This window comes from Oncorhynchus gorbuscha, linkage group LG23 (genome assembly GCF_021184085.1).
Source record: "Oncorhynchus gorbuscha isolate QuinsamMale2020 ecotype Even-year linkage group LG23, OgorEven_v1.0, whole genome shotgun sequence".
Lineage (NCBI taxonomy): Eukaryota > Metazoa > Chordata > Actinopteri > Salmoniformes > Salmonidae > Oncorhynchus > Oncorhynchus gorbuscha.
In genome coordinates this window covers 26,171,521-26,186,220 of record NC_060195.1, presented here as the reverse complement: position 1 = coordinate 26,186,220, position 14,700 = coordinate 26,171,521, and the positions used below count along the sequence as shown (strand labels likewise).

The following is a 14,700-nucleotide window of genomic DNA, read 5'->3' as shown; positions in this document are numbered from 1 at the left end:
GAACAACTCATGACTACATACCATACAGAATGAACAACTCATGACTACATACCGTACAGAATGAACAACTCATGACTACATACCGTACAGAATGAACAACTCATGACTACATACCATACAGAATGAACAACTCATGACTACATACCGTACAGAATGAACAACTCATGACTACATACCATACAGAATGAACAACTCATGACTACATACCATACAGAATGAACAACTCATGACTACATACCATACAGAATGAACAACTCATGACTACATACCGTACAGAATGAACAACTCATGACTACATACCATACAGAATGAACAACTCATGACTACATACCATACAGAATGAACAACTCATGAGCAACCAAAACCAACAGAGACCCTTCTTTGTGATTGTGACAATTTGCCAAAGTTATACAAGCCCATCCCCCCCATATGAATTAAGATTATAATCACTTGATGCATATTAATTGTACAAAAGGTCCAACTGAAATTTGACTTGTTTATCCCAACCTCCAAAAGACACACATACAGGTTGGAGCAGGGGGCTGCCACACTGGGCGCCCGTGGAGCAGCTGTTGAATGTCTTGCTCAAGGGCACAATGGCATCTAGGATTTGATACCAACAGCACTCTGGTTACCAGCTCACTTCATGACAGATTTTTTTCCCACCAGACCTGAGATTCGAAACGGCAAACCCTCCGGTTCCTGGCTCCCCTCTCTAATCACTACGCTACCTTCCGCATACGAACGTTCCAAGTATCACGAGAGAGAGACAGAGAGAGAGAGAGAGAGAGACAGAGAGAGAGACAGAGAGAGAGACAGAGAAAGAGAGAGACAGAGAGACAGAGAGAGAGAGAGAGAGAGAGAGAGAGAGAGAGAGAGAGAGAGAGAGAGAGAGAGAGAGAGAGAAAGCTCATTGCCAGAAGTGCCCTTCCCCTGATCAAGACTACAGCCATCTGTCACTCCAAAGATGTCACGTGCCTCGGCCCCGGCAAACCAGAATATAGAAATCAAGGTCATAGTATATAGAACTAAGGATATTAATATAGAAATCAAGGTCATAGTATAGAACTAAGGATATTAATATTGAACTAAGGGTCATAGTATAGAACTAAGGATATTAATATTGAACTAAGGGTCATCGTATAGAACTAAGGATATTAATATAGAACTAAGGGTGTCATAGTATAGAACTAAGGATATTAATATAGAACTAAGGGTCATAGTATAGAACTAAGGATATTAATATAGAAATAAAGGTCATAGTATAGAACTAAGGATATTAATATAGAAATAAAGATCATAGTATAGAACTAAGGATATTAATATAGAAATAAAGGTCATAGTATAGAACTAAGTGTCATAATATAGAAAGCCTTTCCTGTCGTGTGGCCTATGCATCCTCTTTCTCTCTAATTAAAGTAAAGATTCACCCATTTTGAATGTTGTATTGTTTTAGTGCATCTCCAAGCGACGTTCGATTCCTGGGGTCATTTCATGTTTTCATGTGTATCTGAGCAATTGCCGTTCAAGCAGGCAGAAATTCAGCTGGTATGACGCAGCATTGCGATGAGGTAGTAAACTCTCACTACACTGGAAGTTAATAGGAATAGGAATTTTATATTGTGAAAACATTTACCATACAGGTCAGATTTCAATACATATGCCGATGTCATAACGCGAGAGGTTGTCTTCTCTCCAATGAGCCATTGATCATATTTTTTATCGATATTCCTACCTGGAGAAATGTGTAATTTAACAGAGGATCTAACACATTTCTCCTATTTGTCTGCCTCTTCAGTCCAGGCTGCATTGCATGGTGCTGTTGTGAATGTCAGACTCCACTCTGTGAGGCACATCGATCTGAAGGTTGAACATGGTGAGATTGTAGAGCAGTTTGTTTAGGTGATTTTACAGCTAACTAGCTACTTCACATGCAGATATTGACTTTGGTATTATTGTGTGTAGCTACGTTTGCTACCTATCTAGCTAGCCAGCTCACAGAGAGAGCACTGCAATGTGGATTTTGTAGTCGACTTGAGCTACAATAGATTTCCACAACAATTTTCACATGTTGCTACCAACCTTATTACAACGACAAAATGAAGCATTTGTTCACAAAAAAATATTGTTCTCACATATTAGTGCTATATAACATTTATAGGAATGAGTGGTTCTGGGTGGATTTTTCCTTTAAGTGTCTCATGTACCCATTCTGAGCTGCTAAAGCTCTATTCTAGAACACAGACCTCCAACTCACTCACCTTAACCAAAGGCCTGACAGGTTTCATATGCAGGCTCCGGCTGCTATGGCGATGCACACTGCTACTGCTGCCCTCTTTGTGTGACTCCAGGCCCGTGGGCACGTTAGGGGGGGACAGCAGGAGCCTTTTCAGCTGTAGGGAGGGGGACATAGGTTGGGACAACTGTCATTTACACGTCTGCCAATCAATCCATCCATCAGCAGAACATACAGTATCATCACTCCTGACAGGGTCCATTCCACCTCCCCTTTCTGCTCCTCCGTCCAGCGTTCAAACTGAAGCTGACGGGAGGAAGCTGTGTGAATATAAGACCAAACGGAAATGTGATTCTATAGCTCTCCTAGTCACTTTTCAACCAGGAGGTAATGCTGCTGCATTGCAGTTCAGAAGGACATTCCCTCGCATTTCATTCATTACACATTGAGGCAGCGGCATCGCATGTGAAATCATCAGATGATATAAATCTGCTTACAACAACAATCCCCTAAGCTGCGCTGGTTTTGGAACACACTGAGGATGTCACGGGAGTGCTGACTATAGATGTGAGGGAATGATGTGCCTGGTTCCAGGATGTATGGCTGCTAGTTAATACTGACTGGTCTTATATATCATGTTGAAACAGATGATGAAATAGATGAGGAGAGCAGTGCTAATTGAGTTGCCCATCCCTGTCAACATGTGCCAACCTGGCAGGGGCTTCAATGGTGCCTCTCAGTGTTTCATTGAGGAAAGTGAAGGGGGGCTGAAGGTTTCCATCTCTATGTACAACACTATGTACAACACTACTCTACTCTGGACCAATTCCTGCACTGCCTGGCTCAATGTAGCCCTTGTTCTCTGCTGCTCACAACCTCTCGCACACACACACACACACACACACACACACACACACACACACACACACACACACACACACACACACACACACACACACACACACACACACACACACACACACACACACAAAGGTCAGGTGCAGTTACAGATCTTGCCAGTAGAGGGAGGCCTGCTCCTCCACTCACTAACCAGTCATGACACCACAGGGTAATCTCGTTCCCAGACACTTCCACCCAAATGAGTCTAGCGGACCAACACGTCACACTTGGCATTTGTTAGCCAATGCAGAGAGCTGGGAGAAACTCAACCAACAAATCATCTCCCACAACACATTCTCACACCACAAGCACAGAGCCACACCTCACAGTTATGTGATTCGCTAATATTAAATGATGACAAATACTTTACTCAGTAAGGTCACTCCCATAGAATCCTATGGTCACTCCCACTAAGGCCAATTTTGAGTGGTTGATATATCAGGCTTATTTGCGCTGTGCGACGAGGTTACCCCCATGGTCACAACAATAAATCCTCTGGTCTGTCACTGGAATGGAGAGGGACTGACTGACAGGCAGGAAGGGAGGGAGGTGGACTGTTATGTGTCACCATGTTAATCCACATTTCATAATATAAAATGGGCCTTTTTTGCCTAAAAACAGATGTTGAATATAATGACATCTTATTGGTCATCAATCCACTACTCTAGCCTATTATCTGAATGACTAGCATGCACAACAACGTTTACCTCTGAATGACTAGCATGCACAACAACGTTTACCTCTGAATGACTAGCATGCACAACAACGTTTACCTCTGAATGACTAGCATGCACAACAACGTTTACCTCTGAATGACTAGCATGCACAACAACGTTTATCTCTGAATGACTAGCATGCACAACAATGTTTACCTCTGAATGACTAGCATGCACAACAACGTTTACCTCTGAATGACTAGCATGCGCAACAACGTTTACCTCTGAATGACTAGCATGCACAACAATGTTTACCTCTGAATGACTAGCATGCGCAACAACGTTTACCTCTGAATGACTAGCATGCACAACAACGTTTACCTCTGAATGACTAGCATGCAGAACAACGTTTACCTCTGAATGACTAGCATGCACAACAACGTTTACCTCTGAATGACTAGCATGCACAACAACGTTTACCTCTGAATGACTAGCATGCACAACAACATTTACCTCTGAATGACTAGCATGCACAACAACGTTTACCTCTGAATGACTAGCATGCACAACAATGTTTACCTCTGAATGACTAGCATGCACAACAACGTTTACCTCTGAATGACTAGCATGCGCAACAACGTTTACCTCTGAATGACTAGCATGCGCAACAATGTTTACTTCTGAATGACTAGCATGCGCAACAATGTTTACCTCTGAATGACTAGCATGCACAACAACGTTTACCTCTGAATGACTAGCATGCCCAACAATGTTTACCTCTGAATGACTAGCATGCACAACAGCGTTTACCTCTGATTGACTAGCATGCACAACAATGTTTACCTCTGATTGACTAGCATGCATAACAATATAAACAGAATACCAGTTTTGACTAATTTTGTTGAATTGCTGCTATCACTACCAACTGATACCAACTCCCATTAAGATTCTTAAGCTATCTAAGGACATCATGAGGGTAATTTTCATCAATTTGTTACAAATGTCCCATCAGTGGGTATATATAGAGTCTGAATGTTCTCCTGTAATTGTAATTATCTCTGAGAGGCAGAGTGACTTGAGGTAGAGACCATGTAGGTATGTAGATAACTCATTTCCCTCAGCGCTGTAACCCAATAGGACCTTTGTAACCCTTGCCTTGATCATTTGGGATTTCTGTCTCTTTAAACCCGCTCCAAAGTTTCCAAACTTAAGGAAAATGAAGGAAGTATTTTGGCTGAAAATAAGTTGAAAATAAAAACATGTTTTTCCTGAGAGGGGTGCAGGGGAGAGAGGGTATCCCAAAGGACAGTGTGAAAAGAGGAGAGGGGGTCACAGTGTAACTGCTGGCGCTATAGGATGCTGGGCTGGGTCCTAGGGGTCAGACATGGGTATGACAGTAGTATATCACCCCTTTAAGATGGCAAAGGACTGAGAGAGAAATAGAACAATGTGGGAAAGGGAAAAAAGGAAGATTGAAGGAGAGTTAGGGGAGGTACGGTGCATCCGGAAAGTAAATTTTCAACATTTTGTTACGTTACAGCCTTATTATTTGAAAATTAATTAAATTAAATGTGTCATTATGGAGTACACACAATACCCAGTAAGACAAAGTACTGACTAAGGGTCCGTAAACTTATGTAAATGTTATTTTCCCTTCTTTTTGTGTGTAGATTGATCAGGGGGGGGAAATGATTTAATCCATTGTAGAATAAGGCTGTAACTTAATAAAATGTGGAACAAATCCAGGGATCTGAATACTTTCTGAATGCACTGCATGGGGGAGGGAGGGGGTCAAAAAGAGGTGAGAGCCACAGTTTCTTTAAGAGAACATGTTTGTGGTCCAGGTTGCCTGCCTGTGCCTGCCAGTAAAAAGCATTCTTATTCGAAGTAGTGGTTGCTAAAAATAATGGAAAAGCCCAAAATGAGAAAAATTCAGACCTTTGTTGACTATCATACCCATGCTGTGGGGTAGTCAGAGCAGAGGCCCATCCAAATCCACCTTAAACAGTGAGGAAGGGTTCTTACTAGAGACGGATCTTCTGTCTCTGGGCTCAGGGAGCCTGAAGGGAAGGGGAGGTCCTCCTCGGACCCCTCCCTCAGCGAGGGAAACACAGACAGCCCCCCCTCCTCGTCCTCCACCATGCCGTCCAGGCTGTCTGTGAGAGCAGCCAGCAGCGCCGCATTCTCATCTTCTATCTGGAGGGGGCAGGAGAGAGAGGGGGCATCAGTGAACACACTACTACCCACTTGCAACACAGTCAGTTACAACACAGAGCACTCTGCATTTGAATTCTGAAATGGCTACTCTAGTCTGAGAGCACCATCCATCCATACACAGTGTTGTTCGTTTTAGCAGCTGCCATGTTACTAAGAGCATAGAGTCTGGTGGTGAGATGATAACAGAGCGGAGACAGCCTATGGGAAGTAAACAAGGTTTCACCCCCCCCCCAATCTGAAGGTTAAATGAACTAAGCTGGGAGATCAATGGCTTCCACACTGGCATCCAAAACAAGGCCCGGAGGCGTCCCAATCCAATCGCTACTCTATCCCGCTAAAATCAATCTGAAATAGGGATTATTATCAAGTGGATGGTAAACAGCGTTAGGTGGTGGGGCCCGGCTCAATCAATCACTACCATGATGGGAGATGTTTATGAACACATTATATGACATCTGTGCATTAGTCTGATCAATAAAAATTGTAAAATGGGAGTCTACAACCTTATCATAGACTAAGACTGGAGCCTCTTCAGTTTACCAATAATCTGTGTAGTCTAGTCCAATGTAGGGTTGCAAAATTCTGTGAACTTTCAATAAATTCACGGTTTTCCCGAAATCCCGGTTGGAGGATTCCTGGAGTCAGGAGGGAAATCCAGAATCATCCAAATAGGATTTCTGGAAATCAGGGAATTTATTGAAAGTCCCAGGCATTTTTCAACCCTACAATTTTAGAAGGGTTCCAAAGAAATTATTTGGCTGTCCCCATAAGAGAACCCTTTTTGGTTCCATGTAGGACCTTTTTTTGTGATCCATATAGAATCCTCTGTGAAAGGGTTCTTCTACATGGAACCCAAAAGGGTTCTATCTGCAACCAAAAAGGGTTCTTCAAAGGGTTCTAATATGGGGAGAGCCGAAGAACCATTTTAGGTTCTAGATAGCACCTTTTTTTCTAAGAGTTCTAGTCCCTATGTTGTAGTTCTATTACATAGGGTAGGTGGTCCCGGTGGAATCCTCTCCTGGTCCCAGATCAGTTTCCAAGACAGAACAAACAGATATGGGCCTGTATCTACAATGCATCTCAGAGTAGGAGTGATGATCTAGGATATGTCCATCTAATCTTATTCATTATGATCTGAAAGGCAAAACTGATCTGAGATCAGCACTCCTACTCTGAAAAAAAAAAAGATTGATATGGGCCCAGGCTAGTGGAATCCCGAGCACGCAGGCCGAGCGTCTCACCTCAAAGAGCTCGGGGTCTCCTGTGCTGTACTGGATGGAGGCAGGGGAGATGTCGGCATTGTCGTTGCACCAGTGGAGCTCGCTGAGGCAGTTGACTGAGTCAAAGTCGCTGGCGTCCAGCTGAGAGAGGTCAATGTCAGGGAAGTCAGCGTCCAAGCGGTCCGAGCAGACCTCCTCCTCCCCATACTGTAGAGAGAGAGAGAGAGAGAGAGAGAGAGAGAGAGAGAGGGGGAGGGAGGGAGGGAGGGAGGGAGGGAGGGAGGGAGGGAGGGAGGGAGGGAGGGAGGGAGGGAGGGAGGGAGGGAGGGAGGGAGGGAGGGAGGGAGGGAGGGAGGGAGGGAAAGGTCAGGTTATACTCTTGTTTGATCAAAGTCCTTTTTAAGAAATACAGTACATTGAAGATATCATTGATATCTTGTCGAATATATGTAAATATACATTACACCAATTCCATTGATATCAAATAGCTGTAATGGTAAATGGAAGGGTAATGGGCCAGCAGCCTCTACTTAAACCATGCTTGTCAGCAAGATCATATTAATGGAGGTGGGTAGACTACTACTACTAGTATGGTTGTCAATGACACAGAGCCCTATGAAAGAAACAGTCTCCCTCAGCACACGCTCATTACACCTAATGGACAGAGTGATGAAACATGCACCAGAGTCACAACAGACTAGAGTCACGAGACTGAGGCCATCTGATAATGAGCCCCAGAAAACCTGGGATATTCTACTACATAGCAGCAGTGCTGGGGGTCTTCTGGTAGTAAAACTGGGATATTCTACTACAGAGCAGCAGTCATCTGGTAGTAAAACTGGGATATTCTACTACAGAGCAGCAGTCATCTGGTAGTAAAACTGGGATATTCTACGACAGAGCAGCAGTCATCTGGTAGTAAAACTGGGATATTCTACTACAGAGCAGCAGTGCTGTCAGTCCTCTGGTAGTAAAACTGGGATATTCTACTACAGAGCAGCAGTGCTGATAGTCCTCTGGTAGTAAAACTGGGATATTCTACTACAGAGCAGCAGTCATCTGGTAGTAAAACTGGGATATTCTACTACAGAGCAGCAGTCATCTGGTAGTAAAACTGGGATATTCTACTACAGAGCAGCAGTCATCTGGTAGTAAAACTGGGATATTCTACTACAGAGCAGCAGTCATCTGGTAGTAAAACTGGGATATTCTACTACAGAGCAGCAGTCATCTGGTAGTAAAACTGGGATATTCTACTACAGAGCAGCAGTGCTGATAGTCCTCTGGTAGTAAAACTGGGATATTCTACGACAGAGCAGCAGTTCTCGCAGTCCTCTGGTAGTAAAACTGGGATATTCTACTACAGAGCGGCAGTCATCTGGTAGTAAAACTGGGATATTCTACTACAGAGCGGCAGTCATCTGGTAGTAAAACTGGGATATTCTACTACAGAGCAGCAGTGCTGGCAGTCCTCTGGTAGTAAAACTGGGATATTCTACTACAGAGCAGCAGTCATCTGGTAGTAAAACTGGGATATTCTACTACAGAGCAGCAGTGCTGGCAGTCCTCTGGTAGTAAAACTGGGATATTCTACTACAGAGCAGCAGTCATCTGGTAGTAAAACTGGGATATTCTACTACAGAGCAGCAGTTCTCGCAGTCCTCTGGTAGTAAAACTGGGATATTCTACTACAGAGCGGCAGTCATCTGGTAGTAAAACTGGGATATTCTACTACAGAGCAGCAGTGCTGGCAGTCCTCTGGTAGTAAAACTGGGATATTCTACTACAGAGCAGCAGTCATCTGGTAGTAAAACTGGGATATTCTACTACAGAGCAGCAGTGCTGGCAGTCCTCTGGTAGTAAAACTGGGATATTCTACTACAGAGCAGCAGTTCTCGCAGTCCTCTGGTAGTAAAACTGGGATATTCTACTACAGAGCAGCAGTGCTGGCAGTCTGGTAGTAAAACTGGGATATTCTACTACAGAGCGGCAGTCATCTGGTAGTAAAACTGGGATATTCTACTACAGAGCAGCAGTGCTGGCAGTCCTCTGGTAGTAAAACTGGGATATTCTACTACAGAGCAGCAGTCATCTGGTAGTAAAACTGGGATATTCTACTACAGAGCAGCAGTGCTGGCAGTCCTCTGGTAGTAAAACTGGGATATTCTACTACAGAGCAGCAGTTCTCGCAGTCCTCTGGTAGTAAAACTGGGATATTCTACTACAGAGCAGCAGTTCTCGCAGTCCTCTGGTAGTAAAACTGGGATATTCTACTACAGAGCAGCAGTTCTCGCAGTCCTCTGGTAGTAAAACTGGGATATTCTACTACAGAGCAGCAGTGCTGGCAGTCCTCTGGTAGTAAAACTGGGATATTCTACTACAGAGCAGCAGTGCTGGCAGTCCTCTGGTAGTAAAACTGGGATATTCTACTACAGAGCAGCAGTGCTGACAGTCCTCTGGTAGTAAAACTGGGATATTCTACTACAGAGCAGCAGTCATCTGGTAGTAAAACTGGGATATTCTACTACAGAGCAGCAGTGCTGGCAGTCCTCTGGTAGTAAAACTGGGATATTCTACTACAGAGCGGCAGTCATCTGGTAGTAAAACTGGGATATTCTACTACAGAGCAGCAGTGCTGGCAGTCCTCTGGTAGTAAAACTGGGATATTCTACTACAGAGCAGCAGTCATCTGGTAGTAAAACTGGGATATTCTACTACAGAGCAGCAGTGCTCGCAGTCCTCTGGTAGTAAAACTGGGATATTCTACTACAGAGCAGCAGTGCTGGCAGTCCTCTGGTAGTGGTTTGGGGAATAAGCCAGAGTGAAGGGATGTGACTAGTCCCCTGGGGAGAGAGATGGAAAACAGATTTCATGAAGAGAGGGACAGAACAGGAAATAGGCTATGCCTGTGGAGAGTGGAGCTGGAGAGGACTTGGAGGAGAAGAGTAGTGTGTGTGTGTGTGTGTGTGTGTGTGTGTGTGTGTGTGTGTGTGTGTGTGTGTGTGTGTGTGTGTGTGTGTGTGTGTGTGTGTGTGTGTGTGTGTGTGTGTGTGTGTGTGTGTGTGTGTGTGTGTGTGTGTGTGTGTGTGTGTGTGTGTGTGTGTGTGTACTTTTCTGATTGGGGTGATGTTTAAACAAAATTGGTACCATTGAAGTTTAGATTTTTTTTAAATATATATATATATATATTTTATATATATACAGTTGAAGTCGGAAGTTTACATACACTTAGGATGATGTCTTTAAAACTCGTTTTTCAACTACTCCACAAATGCCTTGTTAACAAACCATAGTTTTGGCAAGTCCGTTAGGACATCTACTATGCGCATGACACAAGTAATTTTTGTAAACAATTGTTTACAGACAGATTATTTAACTTATAATTCACTGTATCACAATTCCAGTGGGTCAGAAGTTTACATACACTAAGTTCGCTGTGCCTTTAAACAGCTTGGAAATTTCCAGAAAATGATGTCATGGCTTTAGAAGCTGCTGATAGGCTACTTGACATCATTAGAGTCAACTGGAGGTGTACCTGTGGATGTATTCCAAGATCTCACCCCGTGGGGTCAAAATGATCACAAGAACGGTGAGCAAAAATCTCAGAACCACACAGGGGGACCTAGTGAATGACCTGCAGAGAGCTGGGACCAAAGTAACAAAGCCTACCATCAGTAACACACTACGCCGCCAGGGACTCAATTCCTGCAGTGCCAGACGTGTCCCCCTGCTTAAGCCAGTACATATCCAGGCCCTTCTGAAGTTTGCTAGAGAGCATTTGGATGATCCAGAAGAAGATTGGGAGAATGTCATATGGTCAGATGAAACCAATATAACTTTTTGGTAAAAACTCAACTCGCCGTGTTTGGAGGACAAAGAATGCTGAGTTGCATCCAAAGAACACCATACCTACTGCATGGGGGTGGAAACATCATGCTTTGGGACTGTTTTTCTGCAAAGGGACCAGGATGACTGATCCGTGTAAAGGAAAGAATGAATGGGGCCATGTATCGTGAGATTTTGAGTGAAAACCTCCTTCCATCAGCAAGGGCATTGAAGATGAAACGTGGCTGGGTCTTTCAGCATGACAATGATCCCAAACACACTGCCCGGGCAACGAAGGAGTGGCTTCGTAAGAAGCATTTCAAGGTCCTGGAGTGGCCTAGCCAGTCTCCAGATCTCAACCCCATAGAAAATCTTTGGAGGGAGTTGAAGGTCCGTGTTGCCCAGCAACAGCCCCAAAACATCACTGCTCTAGAGGAGATCTGCATGGAGGAATGGGCCAAAATACCAGCAACAGTGTGTGAAAACCTTGTGAAGACTTACAGAAAACGTTTAACCTCTGTCATTGCCAACAAAGGGTATATAACAAAGTATTGAGATAAACTTTTATTATTGACCAAATACTTATTTTCCACCATAATTTGCAAATAAATTCATTAAAAATCCTACAATGTGATTTTCTGGATTTTTTTTCTTCTCATTTTGTCTGTCATAGTTGAAGTGTACCTATGATGAAAATTTCAGGCTTCTCTCATCTTTTTAAGTAGGAGAATTTGGTGGCTGACTAAATACTTTTTTGCCCCACTGTATGTATGTATATATATATATATATACAGTGGGGCAAAAAAGTATTTATATATATGGCTGACTAAATACTTTTTTGCCCCACTGTATGTATGTATGTATGTATATATATATATATATATATATATATATATATATATATATATATATATATATATATATATATATATATATATATATATATATACAGTGGGGCAAAAAAGTATTTATATATATATAAAATTAAAATGACAAAACTACCACAAACGGGTCCCAATCATCATCATAAAGGGAAACATTTAAATTAAACAAACACCGAATGCAACAGTGCTGTAATTATTTGCCACGGATATAAAGCCCCCAGGAATGTCATCATCGTTAATAGTTGAAAAAATGGCAGAGAGCAAGGAAGCGACAGTAAGGTGAGCACTAGTTTCCACTAGTTACCACAAACAATTAAAAAATTGGTCATATCGTAAAAAATCATGATATTTGTTTGTTTGTTGCTTTTTGGTGTTAATTTAAGGTTAGGGTTAGGGCATAAGGTTAACAGTGTGGTTAAGGTTAGGGTTAGGTTGAAAATCTCATTTTAAGAAGATCAATTATAGAAATAGGCGGGTTTTATGACTGTGTCTGTGGTAACTGGTGACAACCTCTGGTAGCTAGCCAGGACTGTGGTAGATTGAACAGCACTGCCCCCTAGCGGTCACACACAGGACCATATCTGAATTGTGAATTAATGTAATTTTCTGATTTTTTTATTGTTCTTTAAACAATAAAAACATGGCAGTTTAAAGGATAAGAATGTTTTACATTTGTTACATTCCTGGTTTCTGATAGTTGTCTTTGGTGTGCCATAGGGGGACACTGGTATACAAGGTGTGCCTGACTTTGACAATGCGGTTTGCAGGTGGCCCCTAGCAGAGCCCAACTATAATATTCAGAGCCTGAATATTCTGTGCCACAGAGCCCTAGCTAAGCATGTTTGATTAAATGTGACTAACACTAAATACTCCAGCTCTGTTTCACGTCGCACCCGCCTCTACTAACAAATCCAATCCAATTTCACTCATTTCATTAAACTAGTCCAGGGTCCAGCAACGCTTTCTGTGGACATTGAGATGAGTGGTCTTGTTGAGACAAGTAGAACAAGGTTAATTTCGTCCCTGTGAAAAACACACCTTTTCAAACACACATTACATTTCCAGGACATTGAAAAGCCACAAACTAGCCTATCGGTGCCTTGTTGTCTAGTTAGTGAGTTGTAAACTTATCACAGGAAAGCTGTGTTCTCTTTGATGGAACCCAACCTTTAGTGCAATGTTAGCAACTCTACATTATGTTTGTTGGATCAGAGATTAGGGGTTAATACATTGATAAAAGTTATATAAATTGCAGATGTAGGCCAACACAGTTGTGTGTGTGTGCCACTGTAATGATCAACGGACTGGTTCCTCAAGCCAACTCAATTATAATGTTCTCTGGCTGAGCGAGAGACAGAGAGAGAGAGCTGAGGTGGCAGGCTTGCGTTTGATATCTCAGAAGATGTGGAAGGAGTAAAGAGGAGAGAGTATGGGGAGAATGGCCTCTACATGGCCCTCCCCCATCCATCCTTTCTGCAGGTCTGACTCCAGCGGGGAGTGTGTGTGTGTGGGTGATGGAGCCTTTAAGCACTCCTCTCTCCCTCCATGTTCAATTTAAGTGCTTTATTGGCACGGGAAACATATGTTAACATTGCCAAAGCAAGTGATGTAGATAAAACAAAATTGAAATAAACAATACAAATTAAAAGTAAACAACGTTTATCAAAATTGGGTTTATTTTCAAATTCTTTGTGGATCTGTGTAATCTGAGGGAAATATGTGTCTCTAATATGGTCATACATTTGACAGGAGGTTAGGAAGTGCAGCTCAGTTTCCACCTCATTTTGTGGGCAGTGTGCACATAGCCTGAGGGCCAGGTCTGCCTATGGCGACCTTTCTCAATAGAAAGGCTATTGTCAAAGCTTTCCTTAAATTTAGGTCAGCCACAGTGGTTAGGTATTCTGCCACTGTGTACTCTCTGTTTAGGGCCAAATACCATTCAAGTTTGCTCAGATTTGTTTTGTTTTTGAGCTCCCAAGTGGCACATCGGTCGTAGGCACTGCACCTCAGTACTAGAGATGTCACTACAGACACCCTGGTTCAAATCCAGGCTGTATCACAACTGGCCATGATTGGGTGGTGCTGTCATGTCTTAGATTGTCTTGTCATTTTGCTTTTTCCTCTGTTCATTTTCCCCCTGCTGGTCTTTTTAGGTTCGTTCCCCTTTTTCTCTCTCCCTTCCTCTCTCTCTTCTCTCTATCGTTCCGTTCCTGCTCCCAGCTGTTCCTATTCCCCTAATCAATCATTTAGTCTTCCCACACCTGTTCCCTATCTTTTTCCCTGATTAGAGTCCCTATTTCTCCCCTTGTTTTCCGTTTCTGCCCTGTCGGATCCTTGTCTATTGTTCACCGTGCTGTGTCTGTGTATCGCCCTGTCGTGTCGTGTTTCCCTCAGATGCTGCGTGGTGAGCAGGTGTCTGAGTCTGCTACGTTCAAGTGTCTTCCCGAGGCAACCTGCAGTTCATGATCGAGTCTCCAGTCTGTTCTCGTCATTACGAGTGGAATTATGCTTTATGATTGTAGATTTACTTTACTGGATTAAAGACTCTGTTTTCGCCAAGTCGCTTTTGGGTCCTCATTCACCTGCATAACAGGTGCACAATTGGCCCAGTGTCGTCTGGGTTTGGTCGTCCTTTTAAATAAGAATGTGTTCTTAACTAAATAAAGATTTTTAAAAAATGTCAATTTTTTTACATTCTTTCTAATGTGTCAAGTAATTCTATTTTTGTTTTCTCATGATTTGGTTGGGTCTAACTTTGTTGC

The 14,700-nt window shown here is 42.9% G+C and overlaps 1 protein-coding gene across 1 annotated transcript in view; it reads right to left on the bottom strand.

Annotated features, from left to right (window-relative positions):
* Positions 1–14,700, bottom strand: part of LOC124010973 (peroxisome proliferator-activated receptor gamma coactivator 1-beta-like) — a 112,489-nt gene that overhangs the window by 11,309 nt on the left and 86,480 nt on the right. Inside the window, exons 2-4 of the mRNA XM_046323828.1 lie at positions 7,251–7,436; positions 5,818–5,988; positions 2,262–2,393 (exon numbers count right to left, since the gene is read on the bottom strand). Of these exons, the coding sequence (XP_046179784.1) occupies positions 2,262–2,393; positions 5,818–5,988; positions 7,251–7,436 (489 nt within the window). The remainder of the gene's footprint in view (positions 1–2,261; positions 2,394–5,817; positions 5,989–7,250; positions 7,437–14,700) is intronic.